The 16,003-nt window shown below is 45.6% G+C and overlaps 2 protein-coding genes across 2 annotated transcripts in view; both read right to left on the bottom strand.

Annotated features, from left to right (window-relative positions):
• Positions 1 to 950: 950 nt before the first annotated feature.
• Positions 951 to 5,273, bottom strand: LOC309326339 (maestro heat-like repeat-containing protein family member 7). The gene is made up of 3 exons (XM_081834939.1): positions 4,377 to 5,273; positions 3,161 to 3,310; positions 951 to 1,504 (listed from the first exon to the last, which is right to left on the bottom strand). Exons 1-3 carry the CDS (start codon positions 4,452 to 4,454, stop codon positions 1,346 to 1,348), a joined length of 387 nt encoding a protein of 128 aa, XP_081691065.1. The 5' UTR covers positions 4,455 to 5,273; the 3' UTR covers positions 951 to 1,345.
• Positions 4,545 to 16,003, bottom strand: part of LOC309327062 (maestro heat-like repeat-containing protein family member 7) — a gene marked incomplete at its 3' end in the record, with an annotated part of 33,024 nt that continues 21,565 nt past the window's right edge. Inside the window, exons 7-8 of the mRNA XM_081836095.1 lie at positions 5,385 to 5,520; positions 4,545 to 4,579 (exon numbers count right to left, since the gene is read on the bottom strand). Of these exons, the coding sequence (XP_081692221.1) occupies positions 4,545 to 4,579; positions 5,385 to 5,520 (171 nt within the window). The remainder of the gene's footprint in view (positions 4,580 to 5,384; positions 5,521 to 16,003) is intronic.

Genomic DNA, 16,003 nt, shown 5'->3' with positions numbered 1-16,003 from the left:
ATGTGAAGAGGGGCTTCCGATGATGAGCGCAAGGTCTGGGTAGGTTCATCTGGGGAGTTTTAGGTCCTTGACATCTTGCAGTCCAACCCCAACCATCACCCCCTGCAGCCTCCCCCATGTTTCCAGCACAAGCGGCAACCTTTCGGCTGTGATGGAGACTTAAGGTTTCATGACACGTGAGTCCCACCACACCCAAATCAGCCCATCGTGCGGGAGAGTCTCCAACATCCTCTCCCATCCTAGTGTCCTTCAGATGTTTTGGGCTACAATAACTCCCATCTTCAGCCCCGTTGTGCTGGCTGGGGCTGGTGGGAGTTGTGGTCCAAAGTGACTGAAGAGCACAGGGGTTGGGGAAGCCTGGGTCTCCTAGCTATCTAACCTAAGCAGAACCTCCATGTCCAAATGAAGCCTATCTCTTGGGGGAGAGCTGAGCCATCACCACTATGGGTCAGAGAGAGAAGGGAGGGCCCCCCCAAATGCATTAGCAGGTCCCTTACATCAGTGGATCGAGATGCGAAGAGGGCTCCGGGATTAGACTTGCCGCCCTCGAACCTCTTCTTCTCGCCTCATGGACAAAACAGATCTGAGTGCTAAGTGCAAACAGCAGGTGGTGGAACATGCTCTTCAGGATACCTGCAGCCTCAGGGAACGACAGGATATGACACAGAGTGTTGGTAGCCTGGAGGGACAAGGACAGGAGAACGGCATTCAGCAGAGGTCATCGTCAGATCAAGATCTCAGACTCAGACGCGACTCAGAGCCCCGGTCCATTTCCCTCAGTGTTGTCTACACTGACTAGCAGTGGCTGTCCAGGGTTTCAGGCAAGGAACTCCCCGACATGGAGATGCTGGGGCCCTTCTGCATACAAAGCAGGTGCTCACAGGATGGACCACTTATTAAGATGCACCCCCCTCCCAGCAAGAAGCCCCCAGCCCCATCCAGCTCCCATTCAAAACAATCCAGGAGAGAGAAACTGAGTGGTTTCGTACCGCCATTGGCATTTGAGAAGTGCTGCGTCGCCTGGAAGTGACTTCCGCTTTGGGGTCTTCATCCTGCAGCCTTTTCAGGAGAGGTCTCAGCAGCTTGACGCTGGAATACTGATCAGCGACCAAGGCCTTCCAGATCACCGTGGCACTTCTGCAATTTTTCAAAACAGAATTTTTCCCTTTTCCTTTTCTTAAAAAAAGTCAGGCCTTTGATATTTTCTTTATATTGCACATACATTAGCAAAGAAAGAAACCACAACTCGGAGCACAATTTTTTGCAAGTACGAAATTCAATATAAATAAATATAAATTAAGAAACCCCTTAAATCTACCCCTCCCCATTTTCACATCACAAAAACTTACTCATCACACTCCATCGAACAGTCCAACAGGCTGTCTACGACCGGCTGCATGCGCTTGGTGGCTAGGCTGACAAGAGCCGAAAGTGTCACTTCCTTAGTGCGGGTGTCGGGGATCTGGTGGAGACGGTTGTAAATCTCCTTCACAACCATAGGCAGCTGGAAGAAGATAAAAGAAGACCAGGATGAGAAAGTGTGGTGAACCTGTTTCTATTTTGCTTAATGTATGTAGGGTTTGGTGTCAGCGTTACTCGTGCCGGTTCTCTGCCGTTCACTTGTGTTCCTTTGGTGGTGAGAGAGGTTGGGGTGGCCTAGGGTGTGGTTGTTTGTTTGTGATTGGCTGTGGTGATCTTTGTTTTGAATCAATTCCAGTACCCTTTTGGTACTAGATTCTGGCTCCTGCAAAGTCAATACTAAATCGTCAGCAAATGCTTTCAGTTTGTACTGTTTAGCACCCACTTGTATGCCTTTAACCAATTGGTCCTTTCTGATCATATTTAACAAAACCTCCAGGACCGATATAAAAAGCAATGGAGAGATTGGGCAACCTTGTCGTGTTCCTTTCTCAATCTTAAACTCTTCTGTCACTGCATTGTTCACAATTAATTTTGCCTTTTGTTCTGAATAAATTGCACCTATACCATTTTCAAAACCTTGACCTACCCCCATCCCCTGTAGATTCTTCTTCATAAAACTCCAAGAAATGTTGTCAAAGGCCTTCTCTGCATCCACAAAAATCAAAACTGCCTTAGTATTGATATTCACTTGTAATTTTTCTAGAATATAAATTATATTCCTCGTATTATCAGACAAATGTCTGCCCGGGAGAAAGCCCGCTTGGTCTTTATGAATTTCTTCTACTAACACCCTTTTTAATCTTTTAGCCAAAATATCTGCAAAAATTTTGTAATCTTCCATTCTATTTCCTGGTTCATCAATTTCATATATTGTACTTGATATAACTTTATCTCTTTCAGGATCTCCTGTGATTTTGGTTTTGCTCTCAGCTTCTTCTCTCCTTCCTTTATTTTTTCCAAGATTTTATCCTTTTTTTCATTTTGGGTTCTCTTCTTGTTGACGACTCTTAACGACTGCAATAGGTCTTACAGGAAAAAGCAGGAAAGAGACTGGAAAGAGAAGCTGCTGAATTGCAACTTATTACCAAACTTAAAACCATGGAGAGACCTGGTCTGAACAAAGACATTGGATTCTTATCTCATTATACATGACAAAGCCACTTTTCACCTTCTCACCCCTTGCTTTTTCCTGTAAGACCTATTGCAGTCGTTAAGAGTCGTCAACAGGCTCATCACAGCTATCTGCCAATCACCCATTCCCACCACCCTTCTGAGTAATACCCATCCCCACCTTCTCACTATATAAAAGGGTCTGGTGACTTCTGTTTCAGTGTATTTGAAGAAGTGTGCATGCACACAAAAGCTCATACCTAGAACTAACTTAGTTGGTCTTTAAGGTGCTACTGGAAGGAATTTTTTGTTTTGACTATGGCAGACCAACACGGCTACCTATCTGTAACTCCCCCACAACAAACACTCTGCGAGGTGAGTGGGGCTGAGAGACTTCAAAGAAGTGTAACTGGCCCAAGGTCACCCAGCAGCTGCATGTGGAGGAGCGGAGACGCGAACCCGGTTCCCCAGATTACGAGTCTACCGCTCTTAACCACTACACCACACTGGCTCTTCTTACTTCCCACACAATGCCTTCTTACTTCCCAGAAACAAGCTAATTCTAAGTCCGAAGAGAATGTTTGATTTAGAGGAAACCTGCTCCCCCTGCCTCCGTTTTGAGCCTTACGTCCTCCATTTCCATGCCGCATTCCTCAAGGAAGGACCTCAGGAGCTTTCCTGCAGCCTGAGAGACGGCTCTGTCTTCCACTGTCAGGTTGTCAATCGCCTTCAACACGACTTCGTTGATCTGGCTGGGCGTGAGGTGCTCCCCAAAAGCCTGGCACAAAGAAGAAAGAAGAGGGAGTTTTCTTCTGCTCCACACTCTGACCACGTTTCAGTAGTCCAAGGGTGCCTTCACAAACCAAGTGAAAGACATCTCCACTCTGCCTTGAGAGGGTTGAACTAAGTGACCCCCACGTCCCTTCCAACTCTACAATTTGGTGATTCTATTTATGTGTTTATTTAAGTAGCTGAAAGATTTTACAACAAACCAAACTAAAAGTCAGGTGACGCCTTGCTATTTTCGATCCACATCTTAAATTGGTTATGACATTGGAACATGAAGAGGTTCAATCTAAAATCAGACTAGAAAATTTTAAAAAAAAATCCCTCCAGGAACAGAGAGGGTGAATAATAGTGGCTATCCGTTATATAACCAATGCCTAACAGACTGGGTGGGAACCTGCCGGCTGTGTGTTTAGTTCTTAATATACAACAAAAACACCCACCACAAGGTTGGCATAGTCCACTGGCTTGGCAGTGCCTTGTGAAAGATGCATCGAATGAGTCAACTTTTCCTATTCTTTTTCCGCCCTGAGGAGCCCAAGGTGGCAATGCATGGTTCTCTCTCCTCCCCGTTTTAGTCTCATGAGGTAGGTTAGACTGAGAGACTGTGACTGACTCGTGAGTGGGGATCTGAACCCTAGGTCTCCCAGCACCTGGTAGAATTTCAATAAGTAGAATTCTGCATGCAGTTTAGGCTACCGGGCACTTGTCTTTGAGCAATTTATTCTAATACAATGCATTTCTGAATGTTATTTACACTAATAGCTCACGCATGGATTTTTTTACACACTGTTTGGCATTGCGAAATTCAAGGACATGTGAATTTCAAAGGCGGGTTGTGTTTCAGTTCTCCTGTTGTTTCTGAAAGCCTTGATCTGATAGCTTTGGCTTCCAGTGTGAACTGCTCTGAATCTCTCCCTCATCCCTAGAAGGCGTGGGCTGCCTGAGGGCAGGCTGAAGTTGGTGGGGCAGGGCCCCGTTGGCCCGAGTGAGCAAATCTTTGCTAACTGGGAGTGGCTGCGGTCTTAGCAATAAAGAGTACAAAAGGCCACCCCTACCTTGGCCACTTTTGCGATGTTGTAGTGGAAGAGAGAGGGCCCAGGGATGAAGAAGTCTTCTCGGACCCATCTGACCATGTTGCCTTTCTTATTTTTATTCCTCCTCTTCTCCAGTTCCTTACCTAAGCAGGGTCGGGTTTTGGAATATGCATGCAAAAGAACCCAGCATTAGTGCTCCCTGCTCAAAACCTCCAGTTTTCCCGCTGGGACCAACAAAAACAATTATTGGTTTCACCTCAAAAATTATAATTCGGAATTGGAAAAAAGGTTCAGAAGGGGGCAACCAAAAGGACTGGGGTGCTTGTGGAGCAAATGCTGGTTGCAGCATTTGGGGGGCGGTTCCGTTTAGAAAAACGGCGAGGAAGAGGAGACACAATGTATGGCTTGGAGAAAGTGGAGAGAGAAAGCTTTCTCTCTTGCCCTCATAACATGAGAACAACTGGACCTCCAATGAAACTGAAGTTTCAGGATGGTCCTTCTTCTTGCAATGCACAGCTAAACTCTGGAACTCCCTGCCACAGGAGGCACTGATGGCCACGGACCAAGATGGCTTTCAAAGAAGATGAGGCAAATTCATGGAAGAGAAGGCTACCCATGGCTATTAGCCAGGATGGCTATGCTCTGCCTCCATGGTCAGAGGCAGCAAAGTACAGGAGTAGAAAGAGCTTGAATTCTGCTTGCTGGATTCCCACAAGCATCTGATCAACCCCTGTGGGAACAGGATGCTGGACTGGGCTGGGCCACTGGTCAGGTCCAGAAGGCTTTTCTGATGAACATCAGCAGTGAATTCCTCCCCCAAGACTGCCCTCTCATCTCTGGCCAACGGGGTGTTGGCGTTAGGCCAGTGCTAGCACAATTCTGGCCCTCCTGAACTCCCTGATCAACCCCAGCAGCAGCCAGCATGGGCAACACTCAGGGATGATGGGAGTTGGAGCAGCCTCTGGAGGGCTACAAATCTCCCACCCTGCGGCTTACAAGAAACAAGCCATTTCCCAGCATCCCCCTCACCCATTTTGGCTATCATGATGTAATGGAGATGGTACAAGGCCTCTGCTGACTGCAGGCCAATCTCCTTCACGTTGTCTGCGAGGTGAAGGGACAAGAGCGCCACCAGCTGTCCAAGAAGGGGGAAATCCTGGGATACCTAAGAAGTGGAGAGAGAGAGATGCACAGTCAGCCCTTGTCCCACAGAGCCCAGCAAGAGAAAACCGTCTGGCATGCTTTCAGAAGAAGAAGAAGAAGAGTTTGGATTTGATTGATTTATTTTTTAATGGATTTTTATTAAGATTTTAAAGGTTAGGGAAAAAAAGATAAACAAATATCAATTTAAACAAAAAAAAAAAAAAAACAAACCCAGACAATTAAAAAAAACAAATCAAACCTTTACATAACTGTCAGAGCTGCCTCTAGGTCCCAGCTCACAGAGGACCAACGCTAGGCTGATGTTATGTACAAAAGTCTTTATTGAAGTTTAATTTCCATTTCAAAGCCAGGGCGTGCAGCCCTACGTCTAGACTCTAGATCGGCGAAGTCCCGTCTGAGTCTCCGCCCCTTCCACACCAGTTTAAGATCCTAGCACTGCTCCACCTCCTGCGCTGCACTCTTCTCCTCTGGGTCCTCCTGCCCGCTGGGGCATTGCCCTTTCTAGACTCTTCCGACGCTGAGTCGCTTAGCTCCTCCCCCTGCCTCCGGCGTGCTTTAGGACCCGGTTCCCAATCCTCACTCTCTGCTGTCCCGCGCTCCTGTACATTTGAACTTGCTTCTCGCGCCAACCCAGTGACCTTTCTCCTAACCATTACACTACCACAATAACTGTCAGGGGCTCAGGAGCAGAGGCACAGGGGAGAGAGGAAATGGAGAGCGAAGGGGAAGAATCGGAGGGCAGCGTAGGGGAGTATGAAAGTGGCCCGAGAGATTCCATGAGCTTCTCCAGCGAATCAGAAGATTCCCAGAGGGGGGCGCCGATGGCCAGTGCAAGGGGGGTCCCAGGGGGGACACACCAGAAGCAAGGGGCCAGCGGGGACTCCCAAAGCAGCAGCGGGAGATCAGGACCAGCTCCTCCACCAGAGCGTGGTTTGGGGAAAGAGTCCCATGTATCAGGGCCAGCTTCTCCTCCAGCAGGGAGAGAAGATGAATCAGGGCTGGCCACGCCTCTATCGCAGAGTGAGGGAACGGAGGGGAAGTCAGGTCCAGCTAGCCTCTCCGAAGGGGGAAGCAGTGACAGGAGCAGTGTAACGGTCAGGAGGAAGGTTGCCGGCTGGGCGCGCGCGCCAAGTTCGAATGTACAGGCGCGCGGAACAGCAGGAAACCCGGATTGGGAACCAGGTCCTAAAGCCCGCCGGAGGGAGGGGGAAGACTCAGGGGACTCAGCGTCAGAAGAGTCTAGAAAGGGCGAGACCCCAGCGGACAGGCGGGCCCAGAGGAGAAAAGAGCAAAGGAAGAGGTGGAGCAAGGCTAGAGTCTTAAACTGGTGTCGGGGGGAAGGAGATTCAGACGGAGCTTCAGCGGTCTAGAGTTTGAGACGTAGAGCTACGCGCCGCGGCTTTGAAATCGAAACTGAACTTCAATAAAGACTTTTGTATATAACAACGAACTGGCGTTGGTCCTTTGTGAGCTGGGACCTCGGGCAGCTCTGACAATAACTTTCTTTCCTTTACTTATTTCCTTGACTTCCTCACACCTCCCTTTTTTGTATTCTAGTTCAATTAGATATTTCAGCAAATCCTTTCCATCTTCGTTTTTATCCTAATAATTTATCTTAACATACTATAATTTTACATTCTCTTCTTTCACCAATTAACAATCCATTTTTACTTAGACCTTTATATCATTTCTGCTAAAACCACATAACTTCATTCCAACATCCTTCTAACATTCCTTAATTTTACAATGTTTCTGTAGATAAACTTTAAATTTCTTCCAATCTTCTTCCACCAACTCTTCTCCTTGGTCTCGGATTCTGCCAGTCATTTCTGCCAGTTCCATATAGTCCATCACCTTCATCTGCCATTCTTCCCAGGTGGGTAGACCTTGTGTCTTCCAATATTTTGCAATGAGTATTCTTGCTGCTGTTGTGGCATACATAAAGAAAGTTCTATCCTTCTTTGACACCAATTGGCCAACCATGCCCAGGAGAAAGGCCTCTGGTTTCTTCTGAAAGGTATACTTAAATACCTTTTCATTTCATTATAGATCATCTCCCAGAAAGTCTTAATCCTTGGGCATGTCCACCAAAGGTGAAAAAATGTACCCTCAGTCTCTTTACATTTCCAACATTTATTATCGGGCAAATGATAAATTTTTGCAAGCTTGACTGGTGTCATGTACCACCTGTAAATCATTTTCATTATGTTTTCTCTTAGGGCATTACATGCCGTGAATTTCATGCCTGTGGTCCATAACTGTTCCCAGGCAGCCATCATAATGTTATGTCCAACATCTTGTGCCCATTTAATCATAGCAGATTTCACCATTTCATCCTGAGTATTCCATTTCAACAGCAAGTTATACATTCTTGACAAATTCTTAGTTTTAGGATCTAACAGTTCTGTTTCCAATTTTGATTTTTCCACCAGAAAGCCAATTTTCTTATCCAAATTGTAAGCCTCCATTATTTGGTAATAATGAAGCCAGTCTCGTACTTTGTTTTTTAGTTTTTCAAAACTCTGCAGTTTTAATCTGTCCCCTTCTTGTTCCAAAATTTCCCAATATTTCGGCCACTTGGCCTCCATATTGAGCTTTTTCTGAGCCTTTGCTTCCATTGGTGACAACCACCTTGGAGTTTTGTTTTCAAGCAAATCCTTATATCTTATCCAGACATTAAACAGTGCTTTCCTGACAATATGGTTTTTAAACGCTTTATGTGCTTTGACCTTGTCATACCACAGATATGCATGCCACCCAAATACATTATTAAAACCTTCTAGGTCTAAAATGTCTATGTTTTCAAGAAGCAGCCATTCTCTCAGCCAACAAAATGCGGCTGATTCATAATAAAGCTTAAGGTCTGGCAGGGCAAATCCACCTCTTTCTTTAGCATCAGTTAGTATCTTAAATTTCTTGCCCTGCCAGACAAATCTAGAGATATCTTTCTGCCACTTCTTGAAACAATCCATTTTGTCCAAAATTTGCAGTGTTTGAAACAAAAACACCATCCTTGGCAATACATTCATTTTTATCGCAGCAATTCAGCCTAGCAATGATAACTTCAAATTTGTCCATATTTCTAGATCCTTTTTCACTTCCGTCCAACATTTTTCATAATTATCTTTAAATAAATTCACATTCTTAGCAGTCATGTTAACCCCTAAGTATTTCACTTTCTTAACCAATGTTAATCCTGTCTCCTTCTGAAACTTCTCTCTCTCAATCACTGTTAGATTTTTCTCTAAAACCTTAGTTTTCAACTTATTCAACTTAAATCCTGCGAGCGGTTGCCGAACAACTCCAGGCACGCCTGGAAGAAGCGGACCATTTGGATCCCTTCCAGTCGGGATTCAGGCCTCATCATGGGACTGAAACTGCCTTGGTCGCACTGGTTGATGATCTCCGGCGGGCTAGGGACAAAGGTGAGAGCTGTTTCCTAGTTCTGCTGGATCTCTCAGCGGCGTTTGATACCATCAACCATAACATCCTTCTGGACCGTCTTGAGGGGCTGGGAGCTGGGGGCACTGTCATACAGTGGTTCCGCTCCTTCCTCCTGGGCCGTGTTCAGAAAGTGGTGGTGGGGGATGAGTGTTCAGACCCCTGGGCTCTCACTTGTGGGGTGCCTCAGGGTTCTGTCCTCTCCCCCATGCTTTTCAACATTTACATGCAGCCGCTGGGAGAGATCATCAGGAGGTTTGGGCTGGGTGTTCATCAGTATGCGGATGATACCCAGCTCTACCTCTCTTTTAAATCAGAACCAGTGAGGGCGGTGAAGGTCCTGTGTGAGTGTCTGGAGGCGGTTGGAGGATGGATGGCGGCTAACAGATTGAGGTTGAATCCTGACAAGACAGAAGTACTGTTTTTGGGGGACAGGAGGCGGGCAGGTGTGGAGGATTCCCTGGTCCTGAATGGGGTAACTGTGCCCCTGAAGGACCAGGTGCGCAGCCTGGGAGTCATTTTGGACTCACAGCTGTCCATGGAGGCACAGGTTAAATCTGTGTCCAGGGCAGCTGTGTACCAGCTCCATCTGGTATGCAGGCTGAGACCCTATCTGCCTGCGGACTGCCTCGCCAGAGTGGTGCATGCTCTGGTTATCTCCCGCTTGGACTACTGCAATGCACTCTACGTGGGGCTACCTTTGAAGGTGACTCGGAAACTACAACTAATCCAGAATGCGGCAGCTAGACTGGTGACTGGGAGCGGCCGCCGAGACCATATAACACCGGTCTTGAAAGACCTACATTGGCTCCCAGTATGTTTCCAAGCACAATTCAAAGTGTTGGTGCTGACCTTTAAAGCCCTAAACGGCCTCGGTCCAGTATACCTGAAGGAGCGTCTCCACCCCCATCATTCTGCCCGGACGCTGAGGTCCAGCGCCGAGGGCCTTCTGGCGGTTCCCTCATTGCGAGAAGCAAAGCTACAGGGAACCAGGCAGAGGGCCTTCTCGGTAGTGGCCCCCGCCCTGTGGAACGCCCTTCCAGCAGATGTCAAAGCGATAAACAACTACCTGACATTCAGAAGACACCTTAAGGCAGCCCTGTTCAGGGAAGTTTTTAACGTGTGATATTTTACTGTATTTTTGGTTTTTATGGAAGCCGCCCGGAGTGGCTGGGGAGGCCCAGCCAGATGGGCGGGGTATAAATAATAAATTATTATTATTATTATTATTATTATTATTATTATTATTATTAACATGACCAAATTCTTGAATCAATTCCAATACTCTTTTGGTACTAGATTCTGGCTCCTGTAGTGTCAATACCAAATCATCAGCAAATGCTTTCAATTTGTACTGTTTAGCTCTGACTTGTATACCTTTAATCAATTGGTCCTTTCTAATCATATTAAGCAGAACCTCCAGGACCGATATAAAAAGCAATGGAGAGATTGGGCAACCTTGTTGTGTTCCTTTCTCAATCTTAAACTCCTCTGTGACTACATTGTTTACAATTAATTTAGCTTTTTGTTCTGAATAGATTGCACCTATACCATTTTCAAAACCTTGACCTACCCCCATTCCCTGTAAATTTTTCTTCATGAAACTCCAAGAAATATTGTCAAAGGCTTTCTCCGCGTCCACAAATATCAAAACTGCTTTGGTGTTAATATTCACTTGTAATTTTTCTAAAATGTTAATTATATTCCTCGTATTGTCAGACAAGTGTCTCCCCGGGAGAAAGCCCACTTGATCTTTATGGATTTCTTCTACTAGTACCTTTTTTTAGTCTTTTAGCCATAATATCAGCAAAAATTTTGTAATCCACATTGAGCAAAGATATGGGGCGGTAGTTCTTAAGCTGTGTCTTCTCAGACTCTGTTTTCGGTATAAGTGTAATATAAGCTTCCTTCCACGACTCTGGTGCCTTTTTCCCTTCCAGTATTTCATTGCAAACTTCCTTTAAAGGCTGTACTAGCCATTCTTTCAAGGATCTATAATATCTTGAAGTGAAACCATCCAGCCCTGGGGTTTTGCCCAATTGCATGTTCTGAATGGCTCCTTCTACCTCCTGTTCTGTTATTTTATAATTCAACATTAGCTTATTTTCTTGAGAGATTTTTTGTAATCCATTTATTTTCAAAAATCGATCAATGTCCATTTCTTTCTGAGTCTCCTGTGTATATAGATGTTTAAATACCTCTGAAAGCACTTCCTGATCTCCACTGGATTCTGTATATTCTTTCCCTCCACTTCCAAATTAGTAATAGTATTAAGTTTTTGTCTTTTTTTCATTTGCCAAGCCAGCAGTTTCCCACATTTATTTGCCGATTCAAATGTCTTCGGTCTCATCTGTTTGATCTTCCATTCTATTTCCTGATTCATCAATTTCATTTTGCATAAAGTATTACTCCTCTTTTCTTAACTTTGTCTGATGAAATAAATTCATGTCCCAATCTTTTATTGCTCAATATCTTCCTGTGTAGCCTTATCACATGTGTTTCTTGTAGACAAATCAAATCCAATTGTTCTTTTTTTAATAAATGAAAGACTCTCGCCTTTTTTCCGGGGAGTTGAGTCCATTCACATTCCAGCTTAATACTTGCAGTGCCATGATGTAGTTACTCTGCTTATCCTCCAACAGCACTTAGTACTTTATCTATTTCTGTCAGTGGTGTTGATTTCCCTCTTTTTGGTGAACTTCTGTCCAAAACTCCTGGCTCTTTTCCAAGTTCTTTCTGCAGATCTTCTCCATGGTTTCCCCAAAACTTATCTTTTTCCTCCACTGATCTTATCTTTATCTTTCTTCCTTTAAAGCTAAAGAATAGGCCTTGGGGAAATTCCCACCTGAAGATGATTTTGTTCCTTCTCAACAGGGCAACCAAATCTCCAAAGTTGGACCTAGGATCCAAAAGATGTTGTCAGGGACCTGACATTGGAGCGTGAGGTGGAGGCTGGGCTCCAAAGCGATGCAGGAGAGGGGACCAGCAGGAGGGAAGGAATTCAACGTAACACCAGTAGAGAAGGGAGGGAGATGGAGGATTCAGAGAGAGGTCTCCGGGACCCTTCATCTGAGACCAGTGGAGAGAGCACGGGCACGCCTCTGCCCACTCCTTCCTTGCACAGAAGAGTCCCACGCAGGGAGATAGGCGGAGACTTGGCGTCAAACAGCTCTTATGCTGGAAGAGGTTCAAGAAATGCCCACTGACGGATTCTGCAAGCGACTGAACGGCCACGGAGTGAGGGCTTTCAGCCAAAAGCATGGTTAGCCAGGCAATCTAGCCAAAAGTGACGGCAACTTACGCACAAGTAACCCCTTATAACCATTACAGATGTTTCGGTATATCTTTAAAGATTTCCACTCTTGACTGCAGAATTGTCAAAGAATTCTGAAAGTGCAGACCCAAAATTTTATCTCTCTCTTCTTTAGATCGGAGAGTAATCAGACAGTCCCTTATTTTATTCTTGTTTCCTCCTCTTCCAAGTCTGAAGGCCCTCACGATTTTGAATTCTTCTTGTTTCAAATCCAACTTCCAGAACTCTGCAAATTCTATCAAACTGCCCTTCTCTAATTCAGGTACAGCTCTAATCCTTAAATTCGTCTGTTTTTCCTTAAGTTCAATCATAGAAAGTGTCAATTTATGGTCCTCAATTTGCCTCTGTAGATCTGGGACTTTCTCTGTTTCCAATTGTGTTATCTTAAATTCCACAGCAGCAGCTTTTTCCTTAGCTTCATCTGCAGTCTGTCGGATCAAAGTAGATTCCTGCAACAATTTCTGAATAGATTCTGTATTAGTGTTCACCTTTTGTCCCAAGCTATTTAAGCTTTCTGTATTTAAGTCAATTTTAGTGGTTGCTGCGTCTACCTTCACTTTTGCCTCGTCCACTGTCATCTTTGTCTCTTCAACCGTCTTATTTGTCTCTTCGACCCTCTTATTAAGTTGCTCCAAAGATTCATTAATCTTGGCCAGTGCAATCGCTAAAACATCTTCTGATGACATTCCACTAGGCTTAGATTGTGTTGGTACAGTCGCAGATGGGGTAGGGAGACCAACGGCTGATGGTCTTCACTGCCAAATCTTCCCAGACCTTGTTGTTTTGTCTGGGAATGACGAGTCTACTTTTTCTTTCCCATGTGCCATAACACTTAAACAATAGAAGAGCCAAGGTCAATCCCAGCTACACAGTTTCTCTTTGCAAGTGGAAAATTCCCCTAGTATCGATTTCAGAAACTTCCTCTAGGTGGAAACAGTTGCAATAGTCCAAAATGACACCTTTTAAACTCAAATAAAAAAATAAACACTTCCAATTTTTTGTTACTTTCCAGTTACTTTCCCTCCTTTTTAAGAGCAGAAGAGGACAACTAACCACAATGTATCTCTCTTGCTGAGCTAGCTGTCAGCAAGTCGTCTATTCACAGTTAATACGCAGTTCAAAGCACAACAGTCTTTGTCTATTGGCAGCCCGTTCCCAAGTTTTGAGCGGTGGATTTTAACTTCTTTCCCTCTCTCTTGCAGGTATATATAGTCCAAAACTCCCCCCTCCTTCCCCTGCTTCCTGGGGGGGGGGTTTGATACTTTTTGTGTTAGGAAATTAATCCTTTCCAGTCGGATTTCCAAAACTTTAGCTTGTAGTCTCTTTGCTTTGATCTATTTACAAAAGCGGAAGGCGGACTTCCTGTTTAAACCTCCCCGCATCGGTGCCAAATTAAGTCTTTTTCGTCCTTTTATACTTCCAATTTTTCCTATTCACGGGTAGTTGCTTTTGAGGTCGAATTGTCACAGGAAGAAGTCAGCGCTCTCCGGTAACGGCTGTGCGGCTTCGCTCCAAGGAAAAAGCAGTTGATTCACAGCACCGCGCCGCTCACCCTGCTTCGCTCTGGAACCGTAATCGGTATTCCCTGCGAATTGGGGGGGCCCAAAAGGTGCCCGCTGAATCCCACGCTCACAGGCTTCTCCCGCCTGTGACTTTTGAAGGGTCTCCACTTCGCCATAGCGGTACAGACCCGATTTCCTCGAAGCAGATCCTCCTAGTCAGAAGGATTCCGCCATTACCGATGGCGCTAACCCGAAAGTCCCCAAGAGTTTGGATTTGATATCCCACCTTTCTCTCCCTTTAAGGAGTCTCAAAGCGGCTAACATTCTCCTTTCCCTTCCTCCCCCACAACAAACACTCTGTGAGGTGACTGGGGCTGAGAGACTTCAAAGAAGTGTGACTGGCCCAAGGTCACCCAGCAGCTGCATGTGGAGGAGCGGAGACGTGAACCCGGTTCCCCAGATTAGGAGACTACCACTCTTAACCACTACACCACACTGGCTCTCAGTCGGCAAAGGTGGCAGAGGGGCACAGGGCAAGAGAGCTGTGCTTAGGTGGCCCACCCTAGGCTTGCCCCAGGGCTTTTTCCCCAGCCAGAACTCACTGGAACTCAGTTCTGGCTGTTGAATGGTTGAATGTTGAATGGTTGAATGTTGAATGGCTGTGTCAGCATTTGGGTGTAGTATATAAGGAGCAGCACCTAGCTCTCCCATTACCCTGGGGGATTGGTTGGTGGTTGGGTCTGGTTTGTTGTTGATGTATTTAGTGTTTTTGTTTTTGTTATTAAAACCTTGTTTAAGTTATTTTTGAGTCCTTTTTTAATGCATGGTCTCCCCAGCAAGCTCTCTGCAGTGCTACTATACTGCAAATAGCTAACATCTTTGGTTATGGGCCCAGCTGCTGAGTGGATGACTGCCTTATTTTGGACTCTGAGAAAGCTTTGAAAACTCCTTCTCCTGCTAGTGTAGTTTCTGTGGGTCTGGAAGAGTTCCAGAATGGTTGACCGGGTTCCAGAAGCTGAGAAGGCTCTGGTGTTCCCACAGCTAACAGATGAGAACTATAGTTTATGGTCTTTTCGGGTGGAGGCGCTTTTGACCTCTAGAGAAGTATGGACCTATGTAACTGATGACCCTCCTGACCCTGTAACTAATGCTTGGTCGAAAGGAGATGCAAAAGCCAGGGCAATAATTAATTTGGCAGTCAGTGACCAGCAAGTAGTCTATATAAGAAATAAGAAAACTGCCAAAGAAATGTGGGACAGTCTTGCAGCAGTGCATATTAGAAAAGAGTCAGTGTCTGCATTGACGTTTTTCAAGCAGCTGTACCAGACCAAGTTGCAGCCTGGTAGTGATTTGGCAGCACACTTGAGACGTCTGGAGGCAATACACTGCGAATTAATTCGAAGGGACATGGAGATACCTTATATTCAGTATGTTTTTATCATTCTTTCTTCCCTTAATGAGGACTTTGATGGTGTAGCTAGCCAGATATCTGCCGTTCCACCAGCACAATTAACCGTGGAAGGGGTAACGGCATGATTAGCGGACTTCCGGGTTAGCGCCATCGACAATGGCAGCATTCCTCTGACTGAGAGGAACCCGCTCCGTGGAATTCGGGTCGTACCGCCGCGGCGAAGGCGGAGACCCTTTAGAAATCCCAGGTGGATGAAGCCTGGGAACGTGGGATTCGGTTGACACCAGGAGCGCTCCCCTACCCACAGGGAAACCCCTTTTCGGGGGTTCCGAAGTGACGTGGGGTGAGCAGCGCGGTGTTTTGAATCGACCGCTATTTTTACGGAGTGAAGCCGCGTAGCCGTTGCCAGAGCGCGCTGACTTTTTCTTGTGGACAAATGGATTTTAAACAACAACCCGTGAGTAGAACGGAAATTGGAATTCTAAAGTATTTAAAGTTTTTTTTTTTTTTAAAAAAATAATTGGTACCGATCAGGGAAGGTCCAAACAGGAAGTCCGCCTCCCCTTTCTGTAAATAAACTGAAGCAAAGAACCAGTTAACTAAGGTCGTGGAGAGTTTTGTGTAAAGGACCTAAATTCCATTGATTGAAACTATCATCAATATCTTTTTTGAAAGCAGGGGAACCTGCAGGAGAAGGTTAAAATCCGTGAAATTGAAGTGCCACATCCCCAGACCCGGGAGTGGTCTGTGTGAGCCCGTTGACAGTGATTTGACAGCTGTCAAGTTAGCTGTTAGGATACAAAAGAAGGACTTTGTT

Source organism: Podarcis erhardii (genome assembly GCF_964252035.2).
Source record: "Podarcis erhardii genome assembly, chromosome: 13".
In the NCBI taxonomy this organism is placed as follows: domain Eukaryota; kingdom Metazoa; phylum Chordata; class Lepidosauria; order Squamata; family Lacertidae; genus Podarcis; species Podarcis erhardii.
Note: the sequence above shows the minus strand (reverse complement) of the source record. Positions and strands in the feature narration are given on the sequence as shown.

Bases quoted from the DNA above. Each gene is read 5' to 3' on its own strand.
- LOC309326339 (XM_081834939.1), bottom strand. From the start codon at position 4,454: ATGGTCAGATGGGTCCGAGAAGACTTCTTCATCCCTGGGCCCTCTCTC. The intron at 3,311-4,376 runs GTAGGGGTGGCC...TCTTTGTGCCAG, and splicing joins ACATCGCAAAAGTGGCCAAG to GCTTTTGGGGAGCACCTCAC. The intron at 1,505-3,160 runs GTAAGGCTCAAA...ATCTTCTTCCAG, and splicing joins GCGGCATGGAAATGGAGGAC to CTGCCTATGGTTGTGAAGGA.